Below are 26,878 nucleotides of genomic sequence, written 5' to 3'. Positions count from 1 at the left end.
AGGCCCTCAGATAGATAGGGTGTTTACAAAAAATCAGATCCATAGGATCATCCCAACCCTACGATTTGTGGAGGTAAAATGGATGTCTTTAAAACCTTCACAAATTAGTCCATTTTTTGCCTCCACAGTTCGAATGGTTAGGATGATCCTATGGATCTGATTTTTTGTGGACACCCTATCTATGTGAGGGCCTTAAAATGAATGGTTTGGATCACCCAAATAATGTGGCCCCCACTGTATTTTAAGCTAGTGTGTAGATAACTTATCTACACATATGTGTAAGAACCGTTTTCTCATATATATTCTTACACATATGTGTAGATAAGTTATCTACACACTAGCTTAAAATACAGTGGGGGCCACATTATTTGGGTGATCCAAACCATTCATTTTAAGGCCCTCACATAGATAGGGTGTCCACAAAAAATCAGATCCATAGGATCATCCTAACCATTCGAACTGTGGAGGCAAAAAATGGACTAATTTGTGAAGGTTTAAAGACATCCATTTTACCTCCACAAATCGTAGGGTTGGGATGATCGTATGGATCTGATTTTTTGTAGACACCCTATCTATGTGAGGGCCTTTAAAATGGATGGCTTGGATCACCCAAACAATGTGGGCCCCCACTGTATTTTAAGCTAGTGTGTAGAGAACTCTCTACACATATGTTTTGGAACCGTTCTCTCTCTCTCTCTCTCTCTATATATATATATATATATATATATATATATATGAGATAAGTGTTCCTACACGGCCGTGTAGATAAGCTTATCTACTCCTCCCTTTTAAAAGTACAGTGGGCCCACACATTGTGGATGATCCAAAGCATTCATTTGATAGGTCTTATCATAGATAGGGTGTGCCCAAAAAATCAGCACCAAAGGGTCATCCTAGCCCTTCGTTTTGTTGGGCCTTGTAGAAACAGAATGGACGCATCTTACGCATCTTACACAGTGCGTCCATTCTGTTTCTACAAGGCCCAACAAAACGAAGGGCTAGGATGACCCTTTGGTGCTGATTTTTTGGGCACACCCTATCTATGATAAGACCTATCAAATGAATGCTTTGGATCATCCACAATGAGTGGGCCCACTGTACTTTTTAAGGGAGGAGTAGATAAGCTTATCTACACGGCCGTGTAGGAACACTTATCTCATATATATATATATATATATATATATACTAGTAAAAAATGCACGTGCCACGTGCAACTAAGGTATGTATATCTTAGAATATGGTTTAGTATAGTAAGGTAGAAATAAATTTTTTTGTGAAAACCATCATTGTATCCACCAAGTAAAATGAAAAATAACATATTCAAATAAATCCAGCCATCAGTCACTTAAGGAAGACACCAATGACTCAGTCACTTAAGGAAGACACCAATGACTGCATAATGCTTTTATGAAGGCCTTTCTTTGATTTTCCAAAATAGTCTGTTTCAAAAAAATTCCATTTGCGAATTTCCTACTTGTCTGATTGAACCCAATTGAGAGTAAAGGACCATTCCATGGAAGTTTTGTAACCTCACCATATATGCATGTATTTTAAGATCCCGAAAAAAATCATATAATAACCATCTTAGACATGAAAAAACATATGTTTCCCTGCTGGCGATGCAGAGAAATAATATGAGGCTAACCATTTTCTGAGAAGGAGCTGAAATAGTGAAAACCATTCTTATAAAAATAATAATAATAGAAGCCTTCTGCAATGTAAAATATCAAATTACTCCACATTGCGACGTACAATCATCTGCAAGGAAAAAAGGCTGTGAATTAGTGAAACAAGTTGAAATCCTTTCCATGAAATGATTACACGAATCTTCTATAATGTAAAAGTCACACAGTTATCCAGCTCATTGAAAATATTGAACACATTGCTTTTGAAAGAACACTTTATTTTATCTCACCAGATAAAACATATCATAATTTCATCCCCTCCCATCCCATCCCAATGGCCTATTCCTTATGGTTTTCTCTAATCAAAATCACTCCTTGACATCCACCCTGTGTCAAGTGATTGACCTCCAAGCGAGTCCTAACAGTTGTGGAACAACAGCTGGAACAGACCTGGAATTTCATTGGAATGGTTGTCATCACCTGATCGGAAGCATTACCCAACTGTGGTAGGATGATAAACTTGATATATCCCTGCATATAACCCTGGTAGAAAATAACAGTTTGAATAGATCTGGAATTACATTGGAATGGTTGTTCTCACCTGACTGGAAACATTACCCAACTGTTGTGGATGATAAACTTGATATATAGCTGCATAAAAAATTCAGCACCTGCTTGGATTTTATCTGAAAATTTTCTTGGAATGTACTAAGAAAATTTCTGTTACTAAAATGTTTTGGTCTCACATTCGACATTTTCAAAATGAAACTCAATTAGATACTATTAACACATCAATAAGAAACACATCTAAAAGATAAGCACATCTTGTAGTCGTTCCCTATACCCTGTTCTATTTATTGTATTTCACAAACCAATAATTCTCAAAGCCGAGGGAAGTGGTGTAGGTAGCAGATTCTCTTCTTTATATAGAATTTTCTTCACTAATTCGTGCTAGTTATTCTACGTAAAAGAGTGCGTGGAAATAGCAGAAATCCATCACTTCTAATTAATAATTCATATAGATAGTGATAGTTTTAGAAATTCCAGAAGAAAATTAGGGAACAACTCGTTTTAGTAACATAAAAGCATAAAAAAATGTAAGAGAGAGCAAAATGGGACAAAAAAGAATTAATTACCTAAAAGAATAAGGTACAGCACTGGACCTCAAAGGTGGAATCCTCTCGATGTATCAGAGAAAGAACCCCAATAACCTGAAAAATCCAGAAAAAAGAAGTCAGTTTGAAGCCCACTAACCAGTTTTGGACTCACCGTTGGTTCTCAAAATCGAAAACAAAGAGGTCGCACGAAGGAATAAGGCAGGGGACCGGACCTCAAAGCTGGAATCCCCCCAGTTTACCACAGGAAAAACCGTAATAACCTGAAAAATCCAAGAGAAGTCAATTTTGAGAAGCTTTGAATAATGTAAGGAGATACCAGTAACACTTTATACAGGGGCAGAGGGAAAAAATATTTACCAATGACAACATAAGAAACTCAATATATTAAAAGGGAAGCATAATAAGAGGATATCTTCTCTCAAAAATCCTAGAAGGCCATGGTAATTAAAATTTTCATTGCTAGCATATAGCTTGCAGCTTAACTCTCCTTGTAACAAAGGAGATAAGGAGAAAATTGTGAAGGTCATCACCATTATATCAAGGCCACACACGATAATTTTTTACAATACTAATGAAGTAGAAAGACTAAGAATGGGAGAGAAATGTACACAAGAAATAAATATAGCATAATAAGAGGATATCTACCCCCAAAAGTCCTCAAAGACACATTTTTTTTCAAATAAGGTTTTTTTTTAATAAAGCTTGGCGATGCCTAACATGGAAATATGTCACTGAGCATTCAAAGGGACAACAAAGCCCCCATCTAACAATTGAAGCATCTCAGCCTAAGAAGAACTAACACCATTACTCTATTAAAAGGGATTTCACAGATACCATTTTATTTTCTTCACAATAAATTTCCTTGTCATATCGATAGAAGAAAACTGATACTGCCACCATTCATGCTTCCACATATTTGACCATTCTCTAACAGAAAATACATAAAAGGTTGTGGCACTGTAATATGACATGCACAATGAAGCGACCATAAACAGGCCACATGGGTTAGGTCCATCAACTTCTGTCCATTTATTACTTAATTTAATATAATATAACTTGCCATATGATTAATCTGACACGTTAAATTAATCTAAAGCTTTAAAGAGGATGCAGCTTAACTTTCCTTCGATACAAGATCCAAGGTGTGAGCTTGTATAAACAGTAGAAACTAACTAAAAATATCAATTCCATGTGAAGAAACCATACCAAAAATCTCATGGTAGTATCAATCAGTGTGATTTCTTTAAGATGCAAAAGTAGAATAATATATATATATATAATGGTAGCCGATTTTATTTGAAAAAAGACCGAGGTGGTCAAGATACAAAGCAGATAAGAAGAAACAAAAATTAAAAACAATTACATAGTAATTGTAATTAAAAATAATTACATAGAATAAAATATTATACCTCACCAATTACATAGTAATAGATACAATGTGGAGATAAATATAGCAATGACATCAATTGCAAACCTAAACATGTCCAACACTCAATTCTTCAATAAGGTCGGACAGGTCCTTGCAGTGTGATACATATATGCAAAATTCAAGCACAATTAGTGGCGTCTCTCGTCACCCCAGCGTCCCCAACCCTTGAACCCAGCTTTGTAGCCTCCTTGACATGGCTACATGCATATGCCAATCTGACATTATGAGGTGAAAAAGGCGCAAAGATATGTTTCACTTGGTAGAACTTGATACTCTTATTTGCATATGGAAGATTAAGGCCTCTTTGGAAGCCATCGACTGAGTCATTTTTATACAATCTACATATACACATGATAACCAAAACACCAACTGTTCAACGTCAAAATTTGCTTAGTAACACATGATGCCATTCGTTACACAAACAGATTACCTGTTATCTGAATTTAAGAGTCGTCTTGCTTTGTCTGTGTATGGATCTCATCAGCAGGCAAAGTGGCAGTTGCTGTGGAAATATAACGCAATTCATAAGCGTTTATTGACAACAAAATCAATAGGCAAACTTAACCAAAAACGCAAAAGCCAACAACCTAAATTGATATGCATCCAATAAATCCAAAACCACCCATCAACAAAAAAAAAAGGGAAAATGAATAAAAAGAAAGCTTTAACCACAATGCAATTGCCTCTTCAACGTCCTCTTGCATCCATCTGTTACGTGTATTTTCTTATGTTGTATGTGGGGTTAGTTGGTGCATAGTAGTGGGTATGTGTTTTAGTGTAATGGTCATTAGTTGTGGCTAATGTATTTAGGATAGTGGGAGTTAGTTACTTATGATGTATCTTGTTAGTGGGTAAGTGTGCTTGTGATGTGGCACTCTCTCTTGCTTGTATTTATGCAGTAGAAATTCAATGAAAAGAAGAGAAGAGTTTTACAGCACAAAGGAGACTTTGTTCTAGGAGAGTCATGGTTCCTCTCAAATCTAGCCATTAGGAGGTCCGGTTGCCTCGAATCAACAATTCCCCTCTCTATTTCTCTTTTATTTTGTTTATTTGTCTAACGGCCAATTAGGTACGTAACAAAATCCAACCAAGCTGCGCAACAATCATAGAATGTATTTTCAATCTGATAATCATTCATTGTGCATATCATCTACCTTTAAGATAGAATGAACACACTTCCTTAGATTCAAGAAATATGCATTCATTTTTATTTCTTCAAAACAAATATAATAGAATCATGTGAAGGGGAAAATAAAAAAAATAGCAATGATGGAACAAAACATCAATAGGCTGTGCTCGTAAAATCATTTCCATAGGCTGATCCTAGCCCTCCAATCTATAGAGGTTTCCATAATTAAAAAAAGCATAAAGGAGGGGGATATGATTGAAAATATGTGGGTTGAATGGGTGCCTTTGTTAAAAAGCATAAAGGAGGGGTAGGATTGAAAATATGTGGGTTGAATGAGTGCCTTTCTTAAAAAAGTAAAAAAAAAGTGATGCATAATTCTCATAGAATTTTAGGAGAAATTCAAATAATTCTCTCATTTTCTCTTCTGCTATGTAGTATATAGATATCTGATTTTGGAAAAAGAAAGTATATTCCTCACATGTCATGGTTTGTGAAAACGGAAGCGTTTTACGTGGCAGATGCATGTTTTGACGTATGTCCCACGGGGAGAAGCATATTAGCGTTGAAGAGGGCAACTTTTGGGTGTTCTTGAGGCGCAAAGTAAGGGTTGAATGGCGAGAATACCCTATAAAAAAAGCAATAATTTCGGTCAAAAGAATATGAGGAGCCTAAGGAATTGTCGTGGGATATAGGTGGAATATAGACAGAATGGAGGAAGAAAAACAGCGACTCAGGATGAGTCTGCTAGCTATATGGGCTTGTAATTTATCTCCTCATTTAGTGTATTCTGGTAGGGGTCCTTGCCTAACCCCAACTTACGGACAAAAAAAAGACTATGGGAAATGATATATTTGTCCCCTTTTCTTCCCACCCGTCATCCCCCCTTTGTAGTGTAAAAAGTGTAATCTTAAATACACTAGAGGGGTGGAAGGGCTAGAAAAGGGGGCGAATATATCACTTCTCCATTATGGGATCCACAAGACGAACGGTCTCACCCGAAGGAGCAATCCTGGTCAAACTCAACGGCTCTTTTTTACACGGCAAAGGAGCAAAAAGTAAAAGGTGAATATGACTTTGCTTTATTTGCAGGAGCAGGTCGAGTTTGCCAATTTACAAGAGAGTCATCACATTTGAGTGAATTTTCAAATTGCGTAGTGCTAGTAATTTGTGACCAAAATAACCACGTTAGATATTTTGACTCACAAAAAGACCAAAATAACCTTATAAGTGAAAAGACAAAAAAATACCTTGCAAAAAGATCAAAATACCCATGATAGTCAATGATATGTTTTGATTCAAGGGTGTGGGGATATCATTTTTATATACACTAGCATTCTTGGCCCATAAAATGGGTAAAAAAAAATGGGCCCACCCCATCGGAACATGAGGTGTAAAATGGTGGGCCACTGGGCCCTGCCCGATGCATTTTTTTTTTTTTTTTTGAATGGTAAAACTAGTATTCAGCCCGCATGAGTTTTAGTGGTGCAACTCATGTTGGGTTGGATTCAGTTGAGGCCAAACCTTGTCCAACCCAAGATAGCATTCCCTCAACCCTAACCCAACCCAACTCCGTTCGTGTTGAGGATAGTCAACCGTAACCCAACCCGCCACTAAATTTCTCAACCCTAACCCAACCTATCTACCCAAAATCGGGTCATGTTACATAGGGTTGGGTTCCCAAATAGAAAAATACATGTAAAAAACATAACCTAAAAAAAATCAAGATAAAATTAGAAGACACACTTCGGGTTCGGGTCTGGTCGGGTTGCCATGGCCTCAATCCTAACCCAATCCGAAATTAAATCGGGTTGGATTTTCTCAACCTAGCGCCCGAGGAAATGCCAACCCAACCCGAGCCAAAATCTGGTTGAACCCGACCCAAGGTGCACCCTTAATAAGTTTGATTTAAGTTGATGGGACCCATCCTATAAAACTATATCTGTGAGCTTCAAGGGTATTTTGGTCTTTTTACAAGGTAATTTTCATTTTTTTCACCTATAAGGACATTTTTGGTCTTTTTTCTAAGTAAAAAAAAACATATGCTTGGTCTCACACTGATGGCACATAACCTGATTTGCAAATTGTTAAACTAGAAGAATGTTTTTGCAAATAAAGCAAAGTACAAGATATTTCTCCATCTCTCTCTTCTCTCAGCAGCTTGAAGATTTTTCTTCCAAAACGACAAAAACCCATTTCTCCTTTCTCTCGATTCCAACGGCTAAGACTCTTCTTTACATCTTTCGTTCAAACCCTAAAAAAAAAAGCTGAGGCCTCTCTCCTTATTTCAAAAGGGTAAGGGTTAGGGTTACGGTTAGAGTTCCTAACGTTCCTAACCCGATCGATTTTTGTTTTCCGAGAATAGTTTTTGGCTGTATCTAATGGTAGATTGAAAACCCTAGTTTTGTATTCTGTTTAGGGTTTAGTAGGGTTTTGAAAGAGCTGAAAACTTGAAACCCTAGAACTATATTTTTAAGCTTCAATTGGGTTTTTTTTTTCTTTTCCCTCTTTTGTCAAATTATTGGGTTTATTAGGATAATCATAGGTTTCTTTTACAGATTTTCTACTGAACTTATCTGTCTAAATCCAATTCTCTGTGACTAGAGTTTTCCTTTTTTTTGTTTGTTTGCTTTGTTCTTTTGTGGCCATGGAAAATTTTGTATCAGATGAATTTTTGGGAACTTTTGCTCCGATTTTGGTGTATTGGGTCTATTCTGGTATGTATGTTTTGTTTGATTCCTTTGAGAATTATAGACTTCATTCAAGGAAAGATGAAGATACAAAGAATTTGGTTTCCAAGAAAACTGTTGTTAAGGGGGTTCTACTTCAACAGGCAATTCAGGCCTTCGTTGCAATTCTCTTGTTCACTGTAAGTTGCCTTTAAATTGTCACTTTTTATACTCGTTTGTTAGTAATAATTTATTTACTGGAATTATGCACAGAAGATTGATATGTTTCTGTGATGAAAATAATCAAATTTATGCCAACAAATTCCTGATGATGATTCCTGTTGGGGTAAAAATCCGACCTCCTCTAGGCCCTGATCCAGTCTGTGGTGCCGGGTTTTCGGGCACCAGTCCTCCAATTAGGGAGTGACATGTGGCGCCGAAGTGTTCGAGGCCCCAAGGTGACCAAAGGGGGCAACCGAGGGCAAATGGGCCAATTTGCACCTCTTCCAGAAGCCCTAATCTTAGGAACCGAGCCCCAACTGGCAACCTTGCTGGTGTTAAGTATAAAGATAGAAACCGACTTCTTAGGGAAGTTGGCCAACTAGAAAGACTCCAAGAATGGCAAGTTTCCTAAACTGTCGAGGACTAACTCTATATAAGGGACCAAACTCCAAAGTATGCACTTTCTGAACCACCCCTAAAGCTCCTTTCCACTCTTCACCTCATCGATCCTCTGCTCAGATCTGTACTGGTCAGCTGGGTTTTGACTCGAGCGTAGGAAGGTACCCTATAGTCCGAACTCTGAGTCTCCTGGCAAGTTTCTTTTTGGGCGCAGTTTGTTTTCAGCCGCAGAGCTTAGCACCAGCCGCACCTCCAAGCTCGAGTCTGGATTTCGGCATCAATAGATTGACGCCGTCAATGGGGTACGAAGAAAAAGTATAGATTTGAGCACTATGGCACCGAGGAGGAGTAACCGCACTCGCCTAGAAATCACCTTATGTGGCGAGACATGTCTCTAAACGCAGTTCACAAAGCTGCTAGCCCGCTGACGTCCGACCTAGGGTTGTTCATTCGGTTATAACCGAACTAACCAATCCCATTTCGGTTACCTATTTTAAGCAACTGAAACTGAAATTGAACTCTCTAAAAACCGAAATAACCGAAACATAATAATAATTTCGGTTATTTCCGTTAAAACTGAATTAAATGAGGATATACCTGATCAACACTATTTTAAACCGAAAAACCGAATAAACAGAATTTCTAGATGCAATTTCATCATTATTATGAAATTATTTGGTGTGTTCTCCCTTGAAATTCGGTTTATTCGGTTACACCGAATTATTTTTTAACAAAATTGAACCCGAAACCGAATAACCAAAGTTTGTAAAAAACACAATTGAAACCGAACTGAAATAACCAAAAGAATTTGGTTCGTTCAGTTCGGTCGGTTATTTCGGTTATAATCGAATAATGAACACCCCTAGTTTGACCTTTGGCTCATCCTCCGACGGCTGGCCGCAGAGGAATTCAACGACTTGACTGGACAGGTTGATCCTTATCATCACGACTCGGCTTCCCCTAGAAGAAATCTGAGGACCTGATTTGTTTTGGCATCTGGTCTCAGCCAGTCCCTCTGGCCAAATTTCCCCACAGAGTGCGACTCAGCGAACACCGATCTTCGCCAGCAAAGCCACGAGATGAACCGAAAGGTCGGCAATATGATAAAGGAGAAGGGCTTGGCCTACGAACTGGAGTTCGAGGATGAGCCGCCCTTCACCTAGGAAATTTTGAGACAACGGATTCCTCGGAACTTCAAACTACCTCAGCTCGACTAGGACGACGGCACCATGGTTCCCATCGAGCACATGCAGTCCTTCAAGGCAGTGTGCTCTTCCACTGAGTATCAGATGCGGTCATGTGTTGCACCTTCTTTCCACATTGAAGAAGGCAGCCCGCGTCTGGTACTCCAAACTCCGGCCTGGCTCCATCAGTACGCTCAAACCATAGTTGCCGGAAACTCCTTGGGCGGGTGGGAAACCCGTTTCCCCTAAAATGCATTTCTCGCTGTTGGGAAACTCGTTTCCCTTAAAATGAGGGAAACACGTTTCGGAAACGTTTACAAAATATGATACAAAATTGGAGAAATTTTTCTAAAACACATGGGAAACATATGGAAAACTTATGTAAATAATGTGTAAACGCGTAATAAACGTATGCAACACTCATAGAAAACGCATATGAAACATGTAGGAAACATGTGTGGAACTTACGAAAATCATTTTGGAAAAAACACATCATTTCCTAAGACGTTTCTCGTACGATTTCTATTGTTTCTCGTTTCCCCTGTAATTTTTTTTTCATGCGTTTCCTGTTTCCGTTTCACGTTTCGTTTCCCGTTTCCGTTTCCCACCCTGGTAACTATGGCTCAAACAGCTTGGCCGGGAATTCGCAGCTCACTTTGTCAACAGCCGACCTCGCCAGAAGACTATGCATGCCCTAATGGCCATCATGTAGAGGATGGACGAATCCTTAAGAGAGTACATATCCAGCTTCAATATTGAAGCGCTAAAAGTGCATAAACGCTGAAGAAACTTTATCGGCTGAGAGGGATACAGATATAAGCTGATCTGGTGATAAGCGGATAAATCGGGAGAAACCCATGTCCAGAGCCGGTTTGAGGAAGCAAGCATGACGAGAGGATAGGGCTTCAGGTTGCAATCGAAGCCCTCCTCGAAGCTTCAAGAGTTACACTCTGCTTAACACCTCGAAATCTAGCATCCTCATGGACATCGGCCACAAGGAGTACGTTCGGTGGCCCGAGAGGCTTAAGACTAGCGGGGGCCGACGGGACAAAAGCAAATACTGCCGCTTCCACTGCCACCGCGGGCACATCACTGACGACTGTTGGCGCCTCAAAGAAGAAATTAATGGATTTATTCAACGAGACGGTTAGTACGTCGAAAGACGGAGCCGTCCTAAAAGACAGAGCCGTCCTAAAACACGTAGCACGACCCCGACGATCTCTTGAGCATAGGGATGAAGTGCGACTTCGACGATCTCCAGAATGCAGAGACCACCGAAAGCAACAAGACCCCACCGGGGTCATCCAAACCATAACATAATGGGCGGCCTAGTTGCGGGTGGCAACACGTCACCAGGACAAAAAGCCAATGCCAGACAGACAGGTCGGTTCTATGCATGGCCCGAGCAAAAGGTCGAAAACGGACCAGGTGATTATGTTCTCCGATGACGACTTCGAAGCTGTCCAACCAAACGCCACACGATGATATGGTAGTAGTGACAACGATGATTGCAAACTTCGAAATCAAGAGAATCCTGATCGACAACGGGAGCTCTACAGGCGTCCTCTATTATGTGACATCCGAGAAGATGAAGATTAGAACAGATCAACTCAAGCCTGTAGACTCTCCCCTCTTCGGATTCTCGGTCAATGCCGTAAAAGTTGAAGGATCGATTGAGTTACCGGTCACCGCGGGGACTGGCCCCCGTCAGACAACGACCGTGGTGAGCTTTCAGGTCGTTAAGGTGCCAACGACATATAACGCTATCGTCAGGCTACCGACAATGAATGCCTCCGAGCTGTTGTCTCCACCGACCACCTAAAGATGAAATTCCCCAGGAGCAGCAAAGTGGATGAAGTATTAGGTGACCAGATTGCAGCTCTCGCATGCTATGTTGCCACCCTCATCGAAACACCTGACCTGAGGGACGAGGCATGGGGTGTAAGAGGAGAGTTGCCGAGGATCTGAGTGGTGCCACTGTTTGAGGGAGACGAGGACTGAACTGTTCAGATTGGATCGCTTATTCAGGGTGAGCCCAGAACCGACCTCATTGGCTTCCTGAGGTTCAACGCTGATATCTTCGCCTGATCGGCGGCCGATATCCCCCCATCTCTTTTCTTCATGTTAAAAGACTGGCCAATAATGAGGTTGATAGACGAGGAGTGGCGAGTGAGTCCTTAGAGATTTTCGATTTCCTCGCCCCTTAAGGGGCCATTGTTGCCTTTGATGTTCTTGTTTTCTGTTTTCTTCTAAATCTTACATTTACCATCTCGGTCGTAGGGCCTTCACCTTTCTTTATGATTAATTTAATTCTTTATCATTAAAAAGAAAAGAAAAGTATCCATCACGTAAGCACAACAACCATCCACAATACTTTAACAACATGGAACACCTACGTGACATGCCTTGCATGTCAGATAATTTAGTACATACCGCATTTCACATATAATTCATATAAATACTTATAAAAAAAATACACACACCACATTTTGTATGCAATTCATATAAAAATAATTCTGTAACACACATTGATATAGTATATCACTAATACACTCACGGTATTGATTTCTATGTGTTTCGGTGAAGATGGAAACAGAAACGTTCTGGTTGTTTCATGTCAGTTCTGGTTGAAATTTAAAACCATGATGTTCGATCATTACTCTTCTTCCTCTTGCCCCAAAAAACAACAGATGGGGCCATGGATCACAATACCCTCCTTGTAGGTCCTAGACGTGACAACATTGCATGCTTTCCTATAGCTTTCCCACCGAGTTTAACTGAATCCACTCCATCTCAAACTACTCATAGACGTTCACCCGATGAAGACAACTTCTTGCAAATGATACGCCAGCTAGCCACAGGGAACCTCGTTTTAGCAGCCCTCCGTGTTTATTTTCCACAACACCATTGCCCAAACAAACACTTGTATCCTGCTTGGAACCGACATGGGATGATGACTATGTGGCAATACCAGGATAAACACCTAAGATGAGAAAAAAGCATCATCATCTTTCTCACTTTTCTAGAACCTTAGAAAGGAGTTATGGCATATTAGTTTATAAGATCACTCAGATGATCTCAACAATGTATATCATTATATTTGATGCTGCAAGCATAGACTTGTGAGGATTTTGGCATTCTAAGGTTCCAGATCTTGAAGTACACAGGCCAACCTGAGTAGTGAGCTATTTGGCCACATGGAGTTGCAATGTGGCAATGTCATTACTAGGTGAGTTGATGGGTACTAATATATCTTGTGAGTCAAATTTCTTGTTGAAGATTTGGATGTAAAAGTGAGATTATGATCGTTCAATGTGTAAAGGTGCTCAATGGACACAACTTCAATCGATTATTGGAAAAATATAATTATGGCTGAGCCATTGGCTGCGTCATTTAAGATTACTCTAGCTCCAATCAATTCCTTCTGCTACGATCACTCATTGGCTAGGGTTGCACATGCATGAGAATCCCCAAATTGTTTGCCCCCAAATTGTTTGCCTTCCGTCCATCTTCACCTTCCCATTCCTTAATATAAATGTTTGGAGAGAGATTGTGCCTGTGCGTGTATGTGGGTGGGTGGGGTAACCAAAGTTCAAAATGTCGTTATCAATCAGCGTATCAAGATACATATTGGCTATATCAACGATACACTTGTGAATTGACGGTTACCGATTCTCATGGTGTCAAATAGAGAGATACTTTTATTATTAATTCTGTTTAATTGTGCATTTTCTTTTGCTCAATGGAATGTAACATACTGGTAATTCAACTGTTTTAGTGTCAGAAAAAGGTGCTACACTACTAATTTTTTTAAGTACCTATAAAATTTCAAAAAGAACGATATTATACAACTATAAGAAACCATTACATCAACCAAATTAACAAAAAAGACACACTTTACTACTTAAAACAATTACTCTAGGCATGAAATTGGCTCTTGATAGGCCTAATTAATATCAAATTTTATGCGAAACATCAATAAAACTCACAATTTATCATAGCAAATGCCTCTTTCAAATCACCGCTTTGATGGAAGCAAAGGATCCTCCCCTTGGTATGGAATGTGATGGAGGAAAAGATTAAACAAGAAAATCGACAAGCTTTGGTAGGGCTTTAGAAAGAAATGGGTTTTGATGTGTTTTACCCTCCCATTTGTTTGGTAAGGTTTAAAGACATCTCATGCTCTTCAAACACTCATAAACAGGCATTAATGGTTGAAATTAACTAATAGTTATGAGTTGTCCCTTGGTATGGAATGCGATGGAGGAAAAGATTAAACAAGAAAATCGACAAGCTTTGGTAGGGCTTTAGAAAGAAATGAGTTTTGATGTGTTTTACCCTCCCATTTGTTTGGTAAGGTTTAAAGACATCTCATGCTGTTCAAACACTCATAAACAGTCATTAATGGTTGAAATTAACTAATAGTTATGAGTTGTCCCTATTTGGCTTTGGGTTTTATCCTTCTTTGACCATTTGATTAAATTTACTTTTGTTCTATTTTTCTCTCACATTTTCCGTGAAGTTCTATTGGATAGTGTGTGTGATTGTACAATTCTCTAGCAAGTTTATTTAATTTTTTTTTTTGTATTTTTTTTTACTTAGGTGGTTTCTTAGTAGTTTACTTGCTTTGGTGTTAGGAACAGGTTGTACACCTCTTAGCAAGCTTCCAATTACTTTAGGGCTCAGAAAATGATATCAATAGGCTCTTGGTTTGAAGAGATGTCATGTTTTTGCCCATCAAGTGTTGAATCCCATCTTTTTTTGCTGAATTATTTAACTGTCCATTTGCAAGCCATTGATATGGCCACCCATATGGCCACAGGGAGGTCAGTGACTCCAATCACACTTGTTCCATGTGTGCTGAGATATGGTTGAGACAGCGTGCCATACTGCCATAGAATTCCATGCCACACTTATTTCATAAAAGGATACGTTTTAATGGTCAATTTTCTTACTTATATTGACCAATTTTCAGATTTATAACAGATGTTGACACATGTCTGGATTGCTAAGAGAATTCTAGGCGAAGGCCATTAGATGGGTTCCATGTCTTTTAAGTCAGCAATTCAGCTTTTACGATTTAGATTAATCAATTTCTTTTGGGCACTGAAATAATTATCTGTAGATTTTGTTACCGCACCATTTTCTTGTGGATTCTAATCAATATATTGTGGGTTTGTAGGTAACAAGCGATGATAGTGAAGCCAGCACAAACTTGCAACCTTCACTTATTGTACTAGCAAGGCAGTTCTTGATTGCAATGTTGATTTTGGATACATGGCAGTATTTTATGCATAGGTACATGCACCATAACAAGTTCTTATATCGACACATTCATTCCCAGCACCATCGTCTCGTTGTGCCTTATGCTTTTGGAGCTCTATATAACCATCCTTTAGAGGGACTCCTCCTAGACACAATTGGGGGTGCCCTTTCCTTCCTCCTCTCTGGTATGTCCCCTCGAGCCTCCATATTTTTCTTCTCCTTTGCAACCATCAAAACAGTCGACGACCATTGTGGGTTATGGCTTCCCGGAAATCTTTTCCATGTACTCTTTAGAAACAATTCTGCATATCACGATATTCATCATCAACTCTATGGCAACAAGTACAATTTCTCGCAGCCATTCTTTGTTACTTGGGACAAAATCCTTGGAACCTACATGCCTTATTCACTTGAGAAAAGAATAGACGGTGGTTTTGAAGCTCGGCCTGCAAAAGATTAGAGTTGATCACGATGGATGCCCGGTATTTGTTACATTTGTGTACTATGAGTAGACAGGATACTGTCAATGTTTGTATGTGCAGGAATTTCCTAAAACATCTGTACATATATCTTCTTACAATTTGTTTCTTTTTCATATATAGTTTAGGGAATAAATACTGAGATTTGCTGTGCCTCAGTAATATTGCCTATACTGTACCATGTCTTTTATTTTTGTGCTTGTTTCCATTATGAATAAGAGTATAGGATGTCTATACTTGATACTTTATATTATCAGAGAGCTGAATCAATATTGTTTGTGTTTCTCTTTTGCTCATTTTGTCATAAAAGATATTTTGGCGTTGGTTTTATTTGCTTATTTTGGCCAACTTGATTTCTCTCTATAGAATAAAATAGTTACAGGAACTACTGATGATACCTGAAAATTATGCCATAAAAAAGTTTAGACATGAGTATTTTGGAAATACCTTGGGTTTGCAGAGTTACCTTACAACGACCTCTGTAACTATCTATGTAGTCTTTTTCTGTGTCATCTCTACTTATTTGACACATACTAAAGGTGTTGTACCACCCTTGATATTTGATCCAACAGGAGCCTCTTAAAAAGTGCGGTGCTGTTGGATCAAATATCAAGGGTGGTACCGCTTTCACGGTGCTTGATGGTTGCACACTGTGAAAATGACTTAAATTTTAGTCTCCAAAGAGACCCTAAACAAACAGTAGATACTGACACTTAGGGACGAAATTGTAACAGAGGAACAAGGTATCTATATACCTGATGCTTGTTTTTCCAAGTCAGGGGGCTCATCCGGGAGCTGTATCTATAATCTCTCTCTGTCATCATCCTTAGAAGTAAAGGGTGATAAAATACTTCTCTTTTGTAATTGAATGCTCACTTGCATCATTTCCAACCCAACCCTTCTATGGTTATGGAATTGAATGGGGCCATCCATACTATCAGGTCGGCATCTCTAGATATGATTGTTGTGTTGTGTGTCAAGCCGAAGACATTCCTTGGTCTATAGCTGTCCTCAGTCACTAATGCTCTGTTTGGTTACTTAAAGTTGCGTGGGAGATTAGTAGAAGAAGTGGTCAAAAGGGAGAAGACAAGCATGGAAGATTGGGAGAAGAAATGCGGAAGATTGGTACGGTGGTGTTTGGTTACGCGGCAATCCGTGAGAAGATTAGTGGAAGATGTAGGGTGGCATTACCAAAATGAAGGGTGGAAGAGAGAGAAAGGGAGAAAAGAGAATAAGACAAGAGCTTCTTGAGATCTTCTCCTCAAATTCCACCAAAATGGTGACATTTGGGGAGAAGATCATGGTGGGAAACATCTCCGCCACGTAGGATAAAAAGCAATAATGATGTCTAGAAGTTGTCTAGTGGTCAAAGGTCTAAACGACACCCAAGCATGCTTTGGGCAGATCTTTTTGAAACTCCTACAATCCTCAGTCACTGATGTATCTGAAACTGAGTACAATCCACAGGTGTCTACAAAAAAGTTGAATCACTTCCTGGCAAATGTTTTTTCTTGTTAGAGACAAGTGTCATGGGGAAATGATTTATTCACCTCCTTACTTCCCAGGCCACCCCCTTGTAGTGTAAAAATAGTAGTCGTAAATACACTAGAGGGGGTTGGCCTGAGGAAAAATATATTACTTCCCTTTTTTCTCTCCTCTTTTGGGTGGTACCCAAGAGCCATGCACTCTAAGTTCCCAAGCATCTGGTTCTAGTAAACTCAATTGCCAACCATTGCTTGGCTTCAAAAAAGAGGGAAGCATAATTTCAAAACTCTGCTTTGTCATCAACTCTCTTGAGTCAACTCCCTCTTACATTGGCCGCATTCTTGTTTGAGTCCGGGTTTTGCCCTATAGAATCAAAACTCCTTTTGATACTCGTGAGTTATGTGCACACAATAGCTCTGGGACTTCGAGCGGGATTTTGGAAAATCATATTTGCCAGCTGGATTGTGGTGGAGAAATCGGTGTGACTTGGCAGGTCACGATCTTGACTTGGTGGATCCCATAAATATGGCACTTTTTGCTAGATTCAATTCAATTGAGGCTATTGGGTAATGTAAGGAGTAATGGGTTTTTTCGACCAGGGAGAATACTCGGCAATTCATACTATGTAAATCTGGTATAAATATATTTGTCAATTTTCAAAAAAAAGTTATGAACCCATCAAACCTATCACTCAGCTGCGTTAACCTAGTACTAATCATGCTACACTGAGACAACTGGGATTTGCTTTGGTCACATTTTGGCTAGTATCCCTTTTTTGAAACACTGGAGAGAAGTGGTCTAGCAAATTCTTATGTAGGGGTTGAAAATGAGAATTGATAAACGGTTTAGAGAGCAATCACACCTATTCCTCTTCAGGCAGTCCCTATCACTGCCTCTGTTCTACACACCATCATTTTGTGATAAAAAGAGAATCGAATGATCTTTCTTCTTTCAAACGCATAGAACATGTTTTTTTTTTTTTTTTAACCCGGAAAGATAACGACCCCGGGGCGGATCGGCAAATTTATATATAAAAAGTTTGGACCATACAAGAGGAGGGAAAACCTCCTAGCCATCAATACAGGAAGTCGTAGCCCTAGAAAGAGAGTAAGGAGGAGGGGAAGCCTCTAACTCGACAAAATAGCAAGCTAAAGCCATAGGAAAAAAGACAACAATCAATGCTTATAAGGGAGAGTGCCCTTAGTTGATCTTGCTTCTGATGTTGGGAAGGCAAAGTGCATCACATCTTGCTGCCCCTCTTGCCAGGCGAGGCATGGAGGCCCAGGAGGGATAGAACAAATTGAACAAATTGGATCTTGATGAGCAGCCGAAGTCTGCAAGGGCATCTGCAACTGAGTTTCCCTCTCTGAATTGGTGATTGCAAGTGGGAGACAAAATGCAAAGAAGTGGTTGAATCTCCTTCCAGAGATATTGGATTGCCCTAGGGATTTGCCCTTTCCCATCTATGAGATCGATCAGAACTTTGCTATCTGATTCCACGATCATCTTGCTCATATTAAAGGCCTTGCAACAGCGGAGCCCGTCCAAGAGCGCATGAGTTTCCGCAACCATGTTAGTGCTTTTCTCGTAGTAAAGAGAGAAAGCTAAGATAACCGTTGATTTTTCATTTCGAATAACTCCTCCTCCACCTGCTTCTACAGGGTTCCCCTTCGAAAGTTCGAAGCTCCATCTATATTGAGCTTAAGAGTTCCTTTAGGGGGTCTTTTCCATAGAATCCAGCAATCCTTTTGAATCCTTGGACGGCAAGGAGAAATGCCAAGCTGGGACAGAGAAAGAACCTCTAACAAGTTTGGTTCCTTGAGAGGAGAATGGCTACAATCCAGGTTTCTGATACCCTCTGAAATGGTGCTGATGATTCTATTAGTGGAATTAGATTTTCCTTCCATTCGTCTGCTACACTGCTCTTTCCAAATTTCCCAAGCTATGATGGGCGCTGTGAGGCTGAATAGAACATGTTTAAGCTTGTCGTCAACGGATTCTCCATCTGTCAGTTGTGGGTTCCTTACATGAAACCGATGTTTTGAGGCGCCTCCCGAGAAGATCCCAAGTGTTTTCATTTTCTAATGCATTGAACTACATTGGTGGCCCTTCAATTTAGATCATGTTAGATATTTAAAAAAAAAAAAAAACTGTTGATTTGTAGACTTGTAAGTGTGCTGTAGAAAGAAAGCATTTGAAGTCAAGGGCAGACATGGATAGCTCAACACCTTTAGCTACTGACATAATGCCAACTATATATTCCAAAACAAGAGACTTAGTTTTGAATCTTTAGTAGAAGAGGAAAGGGGTTTTTCAGGAAGTAAAAATGGGTGGCCGTTAATTTGGCATCACAATTGGATTTCTGATAGAACACCGTTCTATTAGAAGAGAAATTAGGGAAGAAGATGATGGGGAAAGGGAAAATAATGAGTTAATTCGAGGAAACTCAGGCCTCTAATGAGTTAATTCGAGGAAACTCGACCTCCAAGATGCAAACTGTACTTGATTTTATTATTACTTGCTCAAAAGCCATATGGCATCTACATTATATAGAAATTAGGGAAAGCAAAATATGGAAACATAAACCAGCAGAATAGAAATAAGGAAATAAGGAAACCTAATATAGGATGTCAATAACATAAATAAGGAAGGCATCTAAATAAGAAAATGTATTCCTAACAATTTCAGTAGCAAATTGGCTTTTAGCGACTTGGGTTTTAGATGGTTTTGAGCTTTGTTGCACTTTTGCATGGCATAGATAGTTATGGCTCTAGGTTTTTTTTAATCATGATCGACAACTTTATCCATGCATCTACCTTACTAGGAAGACATTGTTAAAGTATAAAAGATTCAATAACGCCCTCTCCAATAGCTTAAGCTTTTGGAATGGAAAAATCCCTTAAGGAAGATCTCGTGGTTCCCACGTTCCTACTGCTTGAAGGGCGAGATTGTCCACGTGGAGGTGGAGGGGTTCCACGTGAAAGAAAAAGATCCCACATCGGAAATGTTAGTGGATGTGGATGGGCTTATAGGGGATTGGGCACCCTCCTCCCAACAATCTTCCCCTCCACATGGAAGCAACATGGACAATCCTTTTTTTTTTTTCACTAAATCTTGAATACAATACAATCAAGCCAAATCCAAATGAGTGTTGAGGATAAACATAGAAACAAGAAGATTTAGGAAGATAAACATAGAAAGAGATTATGATAGGCATGGAAAGAGATAAACAAAATCTAATCTATTTGCCTAATCAAGCCTACCTACCTTAATCTACCATCCAATCAAATCAATGATCTTATTCTAGTTGCACTATTTAGCCAACTTACCCAATCTACCTCCAAGATGATCCAACGGTGAGATCTTTAACCCAATCCAACCGCTGGATCTTACATATTCTAACTTGCCCTCTCAAACAATCCAACCGTTGGAAGTTTTTGGAGTAATTGGTCATTTCACAGACATACCCATGTCAGGGATGTTCATAACAGCCTCTAATTATGCGGAATGTCTTGTGAGAATCCTGACACAAGCGAGTCTTCGTATCTATTTCCTTCTCAATCAATCCAAGCGAAAAATGATATCCACAATCCTTTTTTTTTTAATAATAACACCACTCACTCAAACAAAGAAACATAACTGACTGTTGATTAAACAGTCTCGAACAACTATTTATAAAAGTGGTGATGGTAGAGGGCCCCTCTTTTAACTGTGAATGTCCCCTTGTAGTGGTTTCATGACTAAGTAAATCGTAGAGGTGTCAACAGACCCACTTCGGATCGGATACACCTATATCTGGGTCACAATCCGTTCGGATCCCTTGTCGGTCTGATCCTTTTTGAATTGGACTGTCCATAAGAGTGTCTTAGGCCTTACTAGTGTTTTACAAAGTTAGGTCTTAGGGTTAGGAGAGGGAAAAACGAAGACACCAAAGAGAGAGAGAGAGACTTACTAGTGTTTTGCAATTCACTGTCCACAAAGTTTTTTGCTGACATGTAATTTCTAGCAGCCTTTTGCCCATCTGTAATTTCTTATATGCTGTGGATGGATACATTTGTATTATGACAACAATAGATCATTGTACCAGGTAAGGAGCCGAGATCACATTATAATTCAAAGCACGTTCTTCAAAAGTATCATATGATATGGGAGATCATTTATAAAGGAGATGTAGCCATTATTACTAATATAGTTTTAGCAGATAACGTGGTGAATCCCTTGACCAAGTCTCATTTGCTAAGAGAGTTTAAGAAACTGGAGAATGGAGGGCTTGGATACATGCATACCTAAATATGTGGGCTTCATTATTTGTTTTGCTCTATTCGCGTATCACTATATAAAAACTTATGAAATTATGTGCAGATAACTTAATTTTAGGGTCCCAACAGTAAATAATGCTGACACTTAAAAGAGGACAAAATTGTAACTGAGGATCAAGGTAGCTAGACACCTGGTGCTTGATTTTCCTAGTCAGAGGCCTCATCTGTGAGGTGTATCTGTAAGTAAGCTTTCTCTGTCATCATCCATGGAGTAAAGGGTAAAATTCTCTTCTTTTGTAATTAAATGCCCTCTTTATCATTTCCAGCCCAACCCTTCTATGGCATGAATGAGAGATGCAATATTATAGAATCCACCTCAGTTGTAAGGTGGTTATGGAATTGAATGGGCATCTCTAGATATGATTGTTGTGTAGTGTGTGTCCAGCCAAAGACATTCCTTGTTCCATATCTGTCCTCAGTCACTAATGAATCTGAAACTGAATGCATTCCACAGGTGTCTACAAAAAGGTGAATCACTTCCTGGCAAGTGTTTTTTCTTGCCAGAGACAAGTGTAAGGGGAAAATGATCGATTAGCCTCCTTTTTTCCCCTAGGCCAGACCCTTTTAGGTTAAAAAGATAAGTCATAAATATACTAGAAGGGGATGGCCCGAGGAAGTAAAGGGGGCAGATATATCACTTCCCTTTTCTCTCCTCACTTTTGGGTGTACCCAACAGCCATGTCCTCTAGGTTCGAAAGCATCTGGTTCTAGTAATACTCAAACGGCTGCTTGGCTTCCAAAAAGTGAGAAGCATAGTTTCAAAATTCCCGTGTCATCGTTGACTCGCCTGAGTCGACTCCCTAATTTTATCTTGGTCACGTTCTTTTCTGAGTCCATATTTTGTCCAACAGAATCAAAACTCCTTTTGACACTCCTGAGTTATAAACGCGCCAAACTGAGTACTCAGTCGCATCAACCTAGTACTTGATGATGCCGTGCTGAGCCAACTAGGATTTGCTTTGGTTGCATTTTGGCTCGCATTTGGGTTTTGAAACAATTTGAGGGGGGGGTTCAAAAGTGAGAAGCTACACCGAGTCAACTAGGATTTGCTTTCGTTGCATTTTGGGTTGCATCTGGATTTTCAAACAATGGAGAGATTCAGAAGTGAAAAATGATTGATAGTTTAGAGAGCAATCAGGCTGATTTCTCTTCAGACAGCCCCTATCACTGCCGCTGTGCTACATATCATCTTTCCTAGATAAAAGGAGATTCAGATAGTCTTGCTTCTTTCAAATGCATAGAACATGTTAAAGCTTGTCGCATCAGATTCTCCATGGCTTACTTGTGGGTTCCATACATGAAACCGATATTTCAAGGCGCCTCTCAGAGGATCCCAAGTGTGTTCATCTTCTAATGCACTGAACTTCATTGGTGGGCCTTCAATTTAGATCATGTTAGTTATAATGTGGGTAGATCGTGTTAGTTATAAAGGAACACAAAGCTGTTGAAAACTGTTGATTTGTAGACTTGTAGTATGCTGTAGAAGGAAAGCATTTTAAGCCAATAATAGCTTTGGATGCTTTAAGGGCAGACATGGATAGCTTAACACATTGAGCAACTGACATAAAGCCAAGTATATATATTCCAAAACATGCTTGAGACTTAGTTTTGAATCTTTGGTACAAAGAGGAATAGGGTTTTCAGGAAGTAGAAATGGATGACCATTAATTTGGCCCCATAGATGGAATTCAGTAGCAAATTGGCTTTTAGTGACTTGGGTTTTTAGATGCTTTTGAGCTTTGTTGCACTTTTGCATGACATAGATAGTTATGGCCTAGGGTTTGCTTTATCATGCTCAAGAACTTTATCCATGGTCCTGCCTAACTAGGAAGACAAACCCATGTTAGGTATGTTCCTAACAGCCTGTATTTGTTGCGCCACAATTTCAATTATACATTAATGACCATTTTTCCATGACTAGAAAGACCTTGTATACGCCCCTTTTCATCACATGGGACACCCAACTGCAATGTACGTGGCAATCAAATCCGTTGAATCCTTATGGCATGAAGTGCATCAGCTCCTCTGCAGTCATTGATACACTGCTGCAGGGTGTCCCAAGTGATGAAAAAGGGGCGCGTTTATCATTTCCCTACATATTTAGGATCCAACAGTTTGGATCCAATGGACACGGTTCGGATCCAACAGTTGCAGTCAAATCTTTTCCAACTAGTGTTCGGATCCTTTAGATTGACATCCCTAGCGGTAAACCATTGTCTTGAATTAATAAAGCCACTAAAAATGAGTGTTCCTGGCAAATAGAGGGGGTGAATTCATCTCCCTTAAAAAGTGTGAAAGAGAAACAAAGATTTGTGCATATCACTGCCGCTAATCAAAATTTAGTCATGATATATTTAGGCTACTGATGTCTGCACGACTATCCTTTTTGAATGGAGCGAACTCACCTCGTTTTATATTGTTCAACCCGCTGTCGAAAATTATTTAAGTTCCAAAAAAAGCTCTCAGCAGCCAATTAAAAAGGGTAAAACAAGTTGAGTTCGGCCCTTTATTAAAACAAGATCGTATAGATATTAGTAGCCCATATTTAATGTCTATTAAATTGCATTTATAAAATGAGGAAGTCTAAACTGAAGGGAGCCCTTGCAAAAAAGAGGTGAAAGGGTTCTCCTATTGGCTACACATCACCATCATGGATTAATAACGGCTGAAAAGCCAATAGGAGAACCCTTTCACCTCTTTTTTGCAAGGGCTCCCTTCAGTCTAGAATTCCTCTTATAAAATATTTAATACTTAAAGAAAACTTTGCATTTATAATGTTTTAAATAACGTTGGGAGCCACCCAAGTTTTCACATTACACACAGGATGCATATAAATGGTTGCAAACTTTCATTAATCGTGAACACTCTTGCATGGGAAACTCTTCTCTTCAATTTTTACTTTCCTTTACAATTTCCAAAGAACCCTATCGACATCGATCCAGAAAAGCTTAATAGTGTTAGGAGTGCCATAATCAAAATATAAATAAGATTGTGGATATCATATCAAACGCATCAATGAACTGTATGGAAGATACAAGAAAGCTTCCCACACGAAAAGCTTACTATAATTAACTTAATCAATATGAAACTTAAAACACTTTTCCTGTTTTTCCAGTTTTGAGCATTGCATGTTAGCTTAGACCCCTCGCAAAACCCTCTCCATGATCTAAGCATGATTATACATGAAAACTTAAACGCAAAACCTTCTCCATGATCTAATTAAGTATGATTATACATGAAAACTTGAAGTTTCCTTAAAGCAACAAAAAGTTGCTTTACGAAGTAGTTCACACTATAAACATGTACAATGCATGCGGTAAGAACCCGATATCACAAGAGCAAGTGTACTCCACAACCTTCAAGGTCTTGGTGCGTTTAGAACCCAATAACGAACCGGGTTTGCACCTTTCGGCCTCCTTAATTATGGAGGTCTAGGTGCCAGTAAACTGGACCTTGGTCCTGGCCATGGTCGTGGCCAATTTAATAGTCGTGTCAAGGTCAGGTCAATCTTCTGTGGCCGCTTCTCTATTGTACCTGTTGTTGCTTCATTTTCATTAATAGGCTGGCAATTCTATTTTGATCAGTCCATGACCGGTACTAAGATCGAGTCCTAAGCAAGCAAACCTAATTTTAACATCCGGCACAGTCACAATAATGATGATGCCTTCCTTAGTGAGATTATATGAGCAAATGCCTGAACTAAGATGTCATTGCGATGGGAGCTTGTACCATTACCTGCAGGATGGATTTTCAGTACGGATTTTGGACTAGCCTCACTAGGTCCTTGACACGCCATCTGATGGTGCCCGACCGAGAAATGGGTCGGTGTTGCCAGAAAGGCTCCCGATCTCGAACAAGTCGGAACTCGAATCGCTCGGAAGATCCTCATCGTCCCCTCCGCCACTTGTCGAACTCGCCGGAATATCCTTGATTCTCCGGCTGCCACCATCATCTATACTCATCATCTTCAATCTCCTCTCGAGATTCAAACCCATGTCTCTCTTCCCCATCATAGAAGACCCAAACACCTCTAATGACATTCTCCTCTCTTCTTCTTGTAACGGCCTTCCAACGGTCAAATTTCCTGTCGGAGGGTTTGAAACAGGGAAAGTAAAACACTCCTCTCTCTTGTATCCACCACCAACCTTATCAATTTTCCTAACCTTCTCCTCAATATCAACAGATTTCTTACTTGAACAAGAACAGTTAAAACCAAAACCGCCGAAAAATCGCTTGGTATGTATCTTCCCATTCTTATTTAAGTTCAGCAACGTGCTTGGGCTTAGAGTTCCCATGGTTTTCTGTGCAGTTAGTTTGATTTTTTCCTCTCTGTTAGGGACTTTCTTCTTGCCCTTTTCACAAATCGGCGTTTTCTCCTCGCCCATTCCGAAGTATTTTTCGGCCCTGAAAACGCTGATTTCACCGTCTTGGAAGTGTTTTCTTCCCAAGCTTGTTTGGTAGAGAGGCTCTGTGGTGGAAATCAGAGAAGAAGGCGAGTTCCGAGTTGACTCACCGAGTTTTAATCTGAAGGTTTCTTCGCCACTGCTGAGGTAGGAAGAAAATGAGGCCTCACGGAGAAGGGTTTCGTTGTTTTGGAAGGCAAAATCTGAGGTGGAATTGGTATTATAGGTTGGCCTACCCTGCGTCATTTGGTACCAGAGCTTTCAATGAGCTGAGTACATTCATTCTACACCACTAAAAATAGAAAAAAAAAGAGAGAAAGAAAGAAAAGACCCAATAGAAGAAATTTGATGTTAAGAAGCTTCACTTAAGTCCCTAGAAGAAAAGAAAAGACCCAAGAGACGAAATTTGATTTTAAGTAGCCTGACAGACTCTAGAAGAATTAAGTATACCTTGAAGAAAAAAGAAGGAAAAGACACAAGAAAAGAAAATTAATTTTAAGAAGCTTTGTCTAAGAGAAACTGATCTCTTCCTCCTGAAAGAAAGAAAACAAGAGAGAAATTTGCTTTGAGGAAGCTTCTGGAATACCCCAAAGAGGAAGCAAGATTTCATCCAAAGGAGGGAAATGAGTAGAAAAGAGATAAAGACCCAATAGAAGATATTTGATTTTAGAGAAGACCCAAGAGAAGAAATGTGATTTTGAAGGAGCTTATGAGAATCTACGTAAGAGATGATGAATTTGGAGAGGAGAAATTTTCCTTTGAAGAGAGGCTTTGTGAGAGTGTCTTGCTTACTCAGAAGCAGTTCTCTATATAAGTAGACTTGTGGTAGATGGCAGATACTAAAAAAGGGGGCCCATTTTGTCACAAAATTGATGGAAATGTATTTCATATTTTACACATATGCAGCAAAAAAAATTCAAAACCTAGACCCTAAGGCCATGCCCATGTTTGGCAGCATTGGATTTGGTTTCCATGGAATATTAGTTATCCCAATGATGAAGGGTGTGTTGAAATATAAATGATTAAATAACACCAACTTTAACAGCTTAAGCTTTCGGAGTAATTGACTGCCACTTCTCAACCTCTCCCACCACTTGATAAACCATTATTCCATGGAAAAACATTTTCATTCATTTCTTGCGTCCCGTGAAATCC

At 39.4% G+C, this 26,878-nt stretch overlaps 2 protein-coding genes across 2 annotated transcripts; one reads left to right on the top strand and one right to left on the bottom strand.

The window, feature by feature from the left end:
• The first annotated feature begins 7,412 nt into the window (after positions 1 to 7,412).
• Positions 7,413 to 15,812, top strand: LOC143857895 (sphinganine C4-monooxygenase 1-like). Its single transcript, XM_077368429.1, has 2 exons — positions 7,413 to 8,167; positions 14,955 to 15,812. The coding sequence occupies exons 1-2, from the start codon at positions 7,946 to 7,948 to the stop codon at positions 15,495 to 15,497; spliced, it is 765 nt and encodes a 254-aa protein (XP_077224544.1). The 5' UTR covers positions 7,413 to 7,945; the 3' UTR covers positions 15,498 to 15,812.
• Positions 15,813 to 24,510: 8,698 nt separating this feature from the next.
• Positions 24,511 to 26,519, bottom strand: LOC143857954 (protein PHYTOCHROME KINASE SUBSTRATE 1-like). The gene has a single exon (XM_077368521.1). The coding sequence runs from the start codon at positions 25,967 to 25,969 to the stop codon at positions 25,097 to 25,099; it is 873 nt and encodes a 290-aa protein (XP_077224636.1). The 5' UTR covers positions 25,970 to 26,519; the 3' UTR covers positions 24,511 to 25,096.
• Positions 26,520 to 26,878: the final 359 nt, after the last annotated feature.

The sequence above is a fragment of the Tasmannia lanceolata genome, unplaced genomic scaffold, assembly GCF_043159265.1.
Source record: "Tasmannia lanceolata isolate RefF3 unplaced genomic scaffold, GAP_Taslan_0.1 ptg000025l, whole genome shotgun sequence".
NCBI classification, from domain to species: Eukaryota; Viridiplantae; Streptophyta; class Magnoliopsida; order Canellales; family Winteraceae; genus Tasmannia; species Tasmannia lanceolata.
Note: the sequence above shows the minus strand (reverse complement) of the source record. Positions and strands in the feature narration are given on the sequence as shown.

Excerpts from the sequence above, each read along its gene's own strand:
- LOC143857895 (XM_077368429.1), top strand. The coding sequence starts at position 7,946 with ATGGAAAATTTTGTATCAGATGAATTTTTGGGAACTTTTGCTCCGATT. Across the intron at positions 8,168-14,954 it reads TTGCAATTCTCTTGTTCACT|GTAACAAGCGATGATAGTGA; the intron begins GTAAGTTGCCTT and ends GTGGGTTTGTAG.
- LOC143857954 (XM_077368521.1), bottom strand. The coding sequence starts at position 25,969 with ATGACGCAGGGTAGGCCAACCTATAATACCAATTCCACCTCAGATTTT.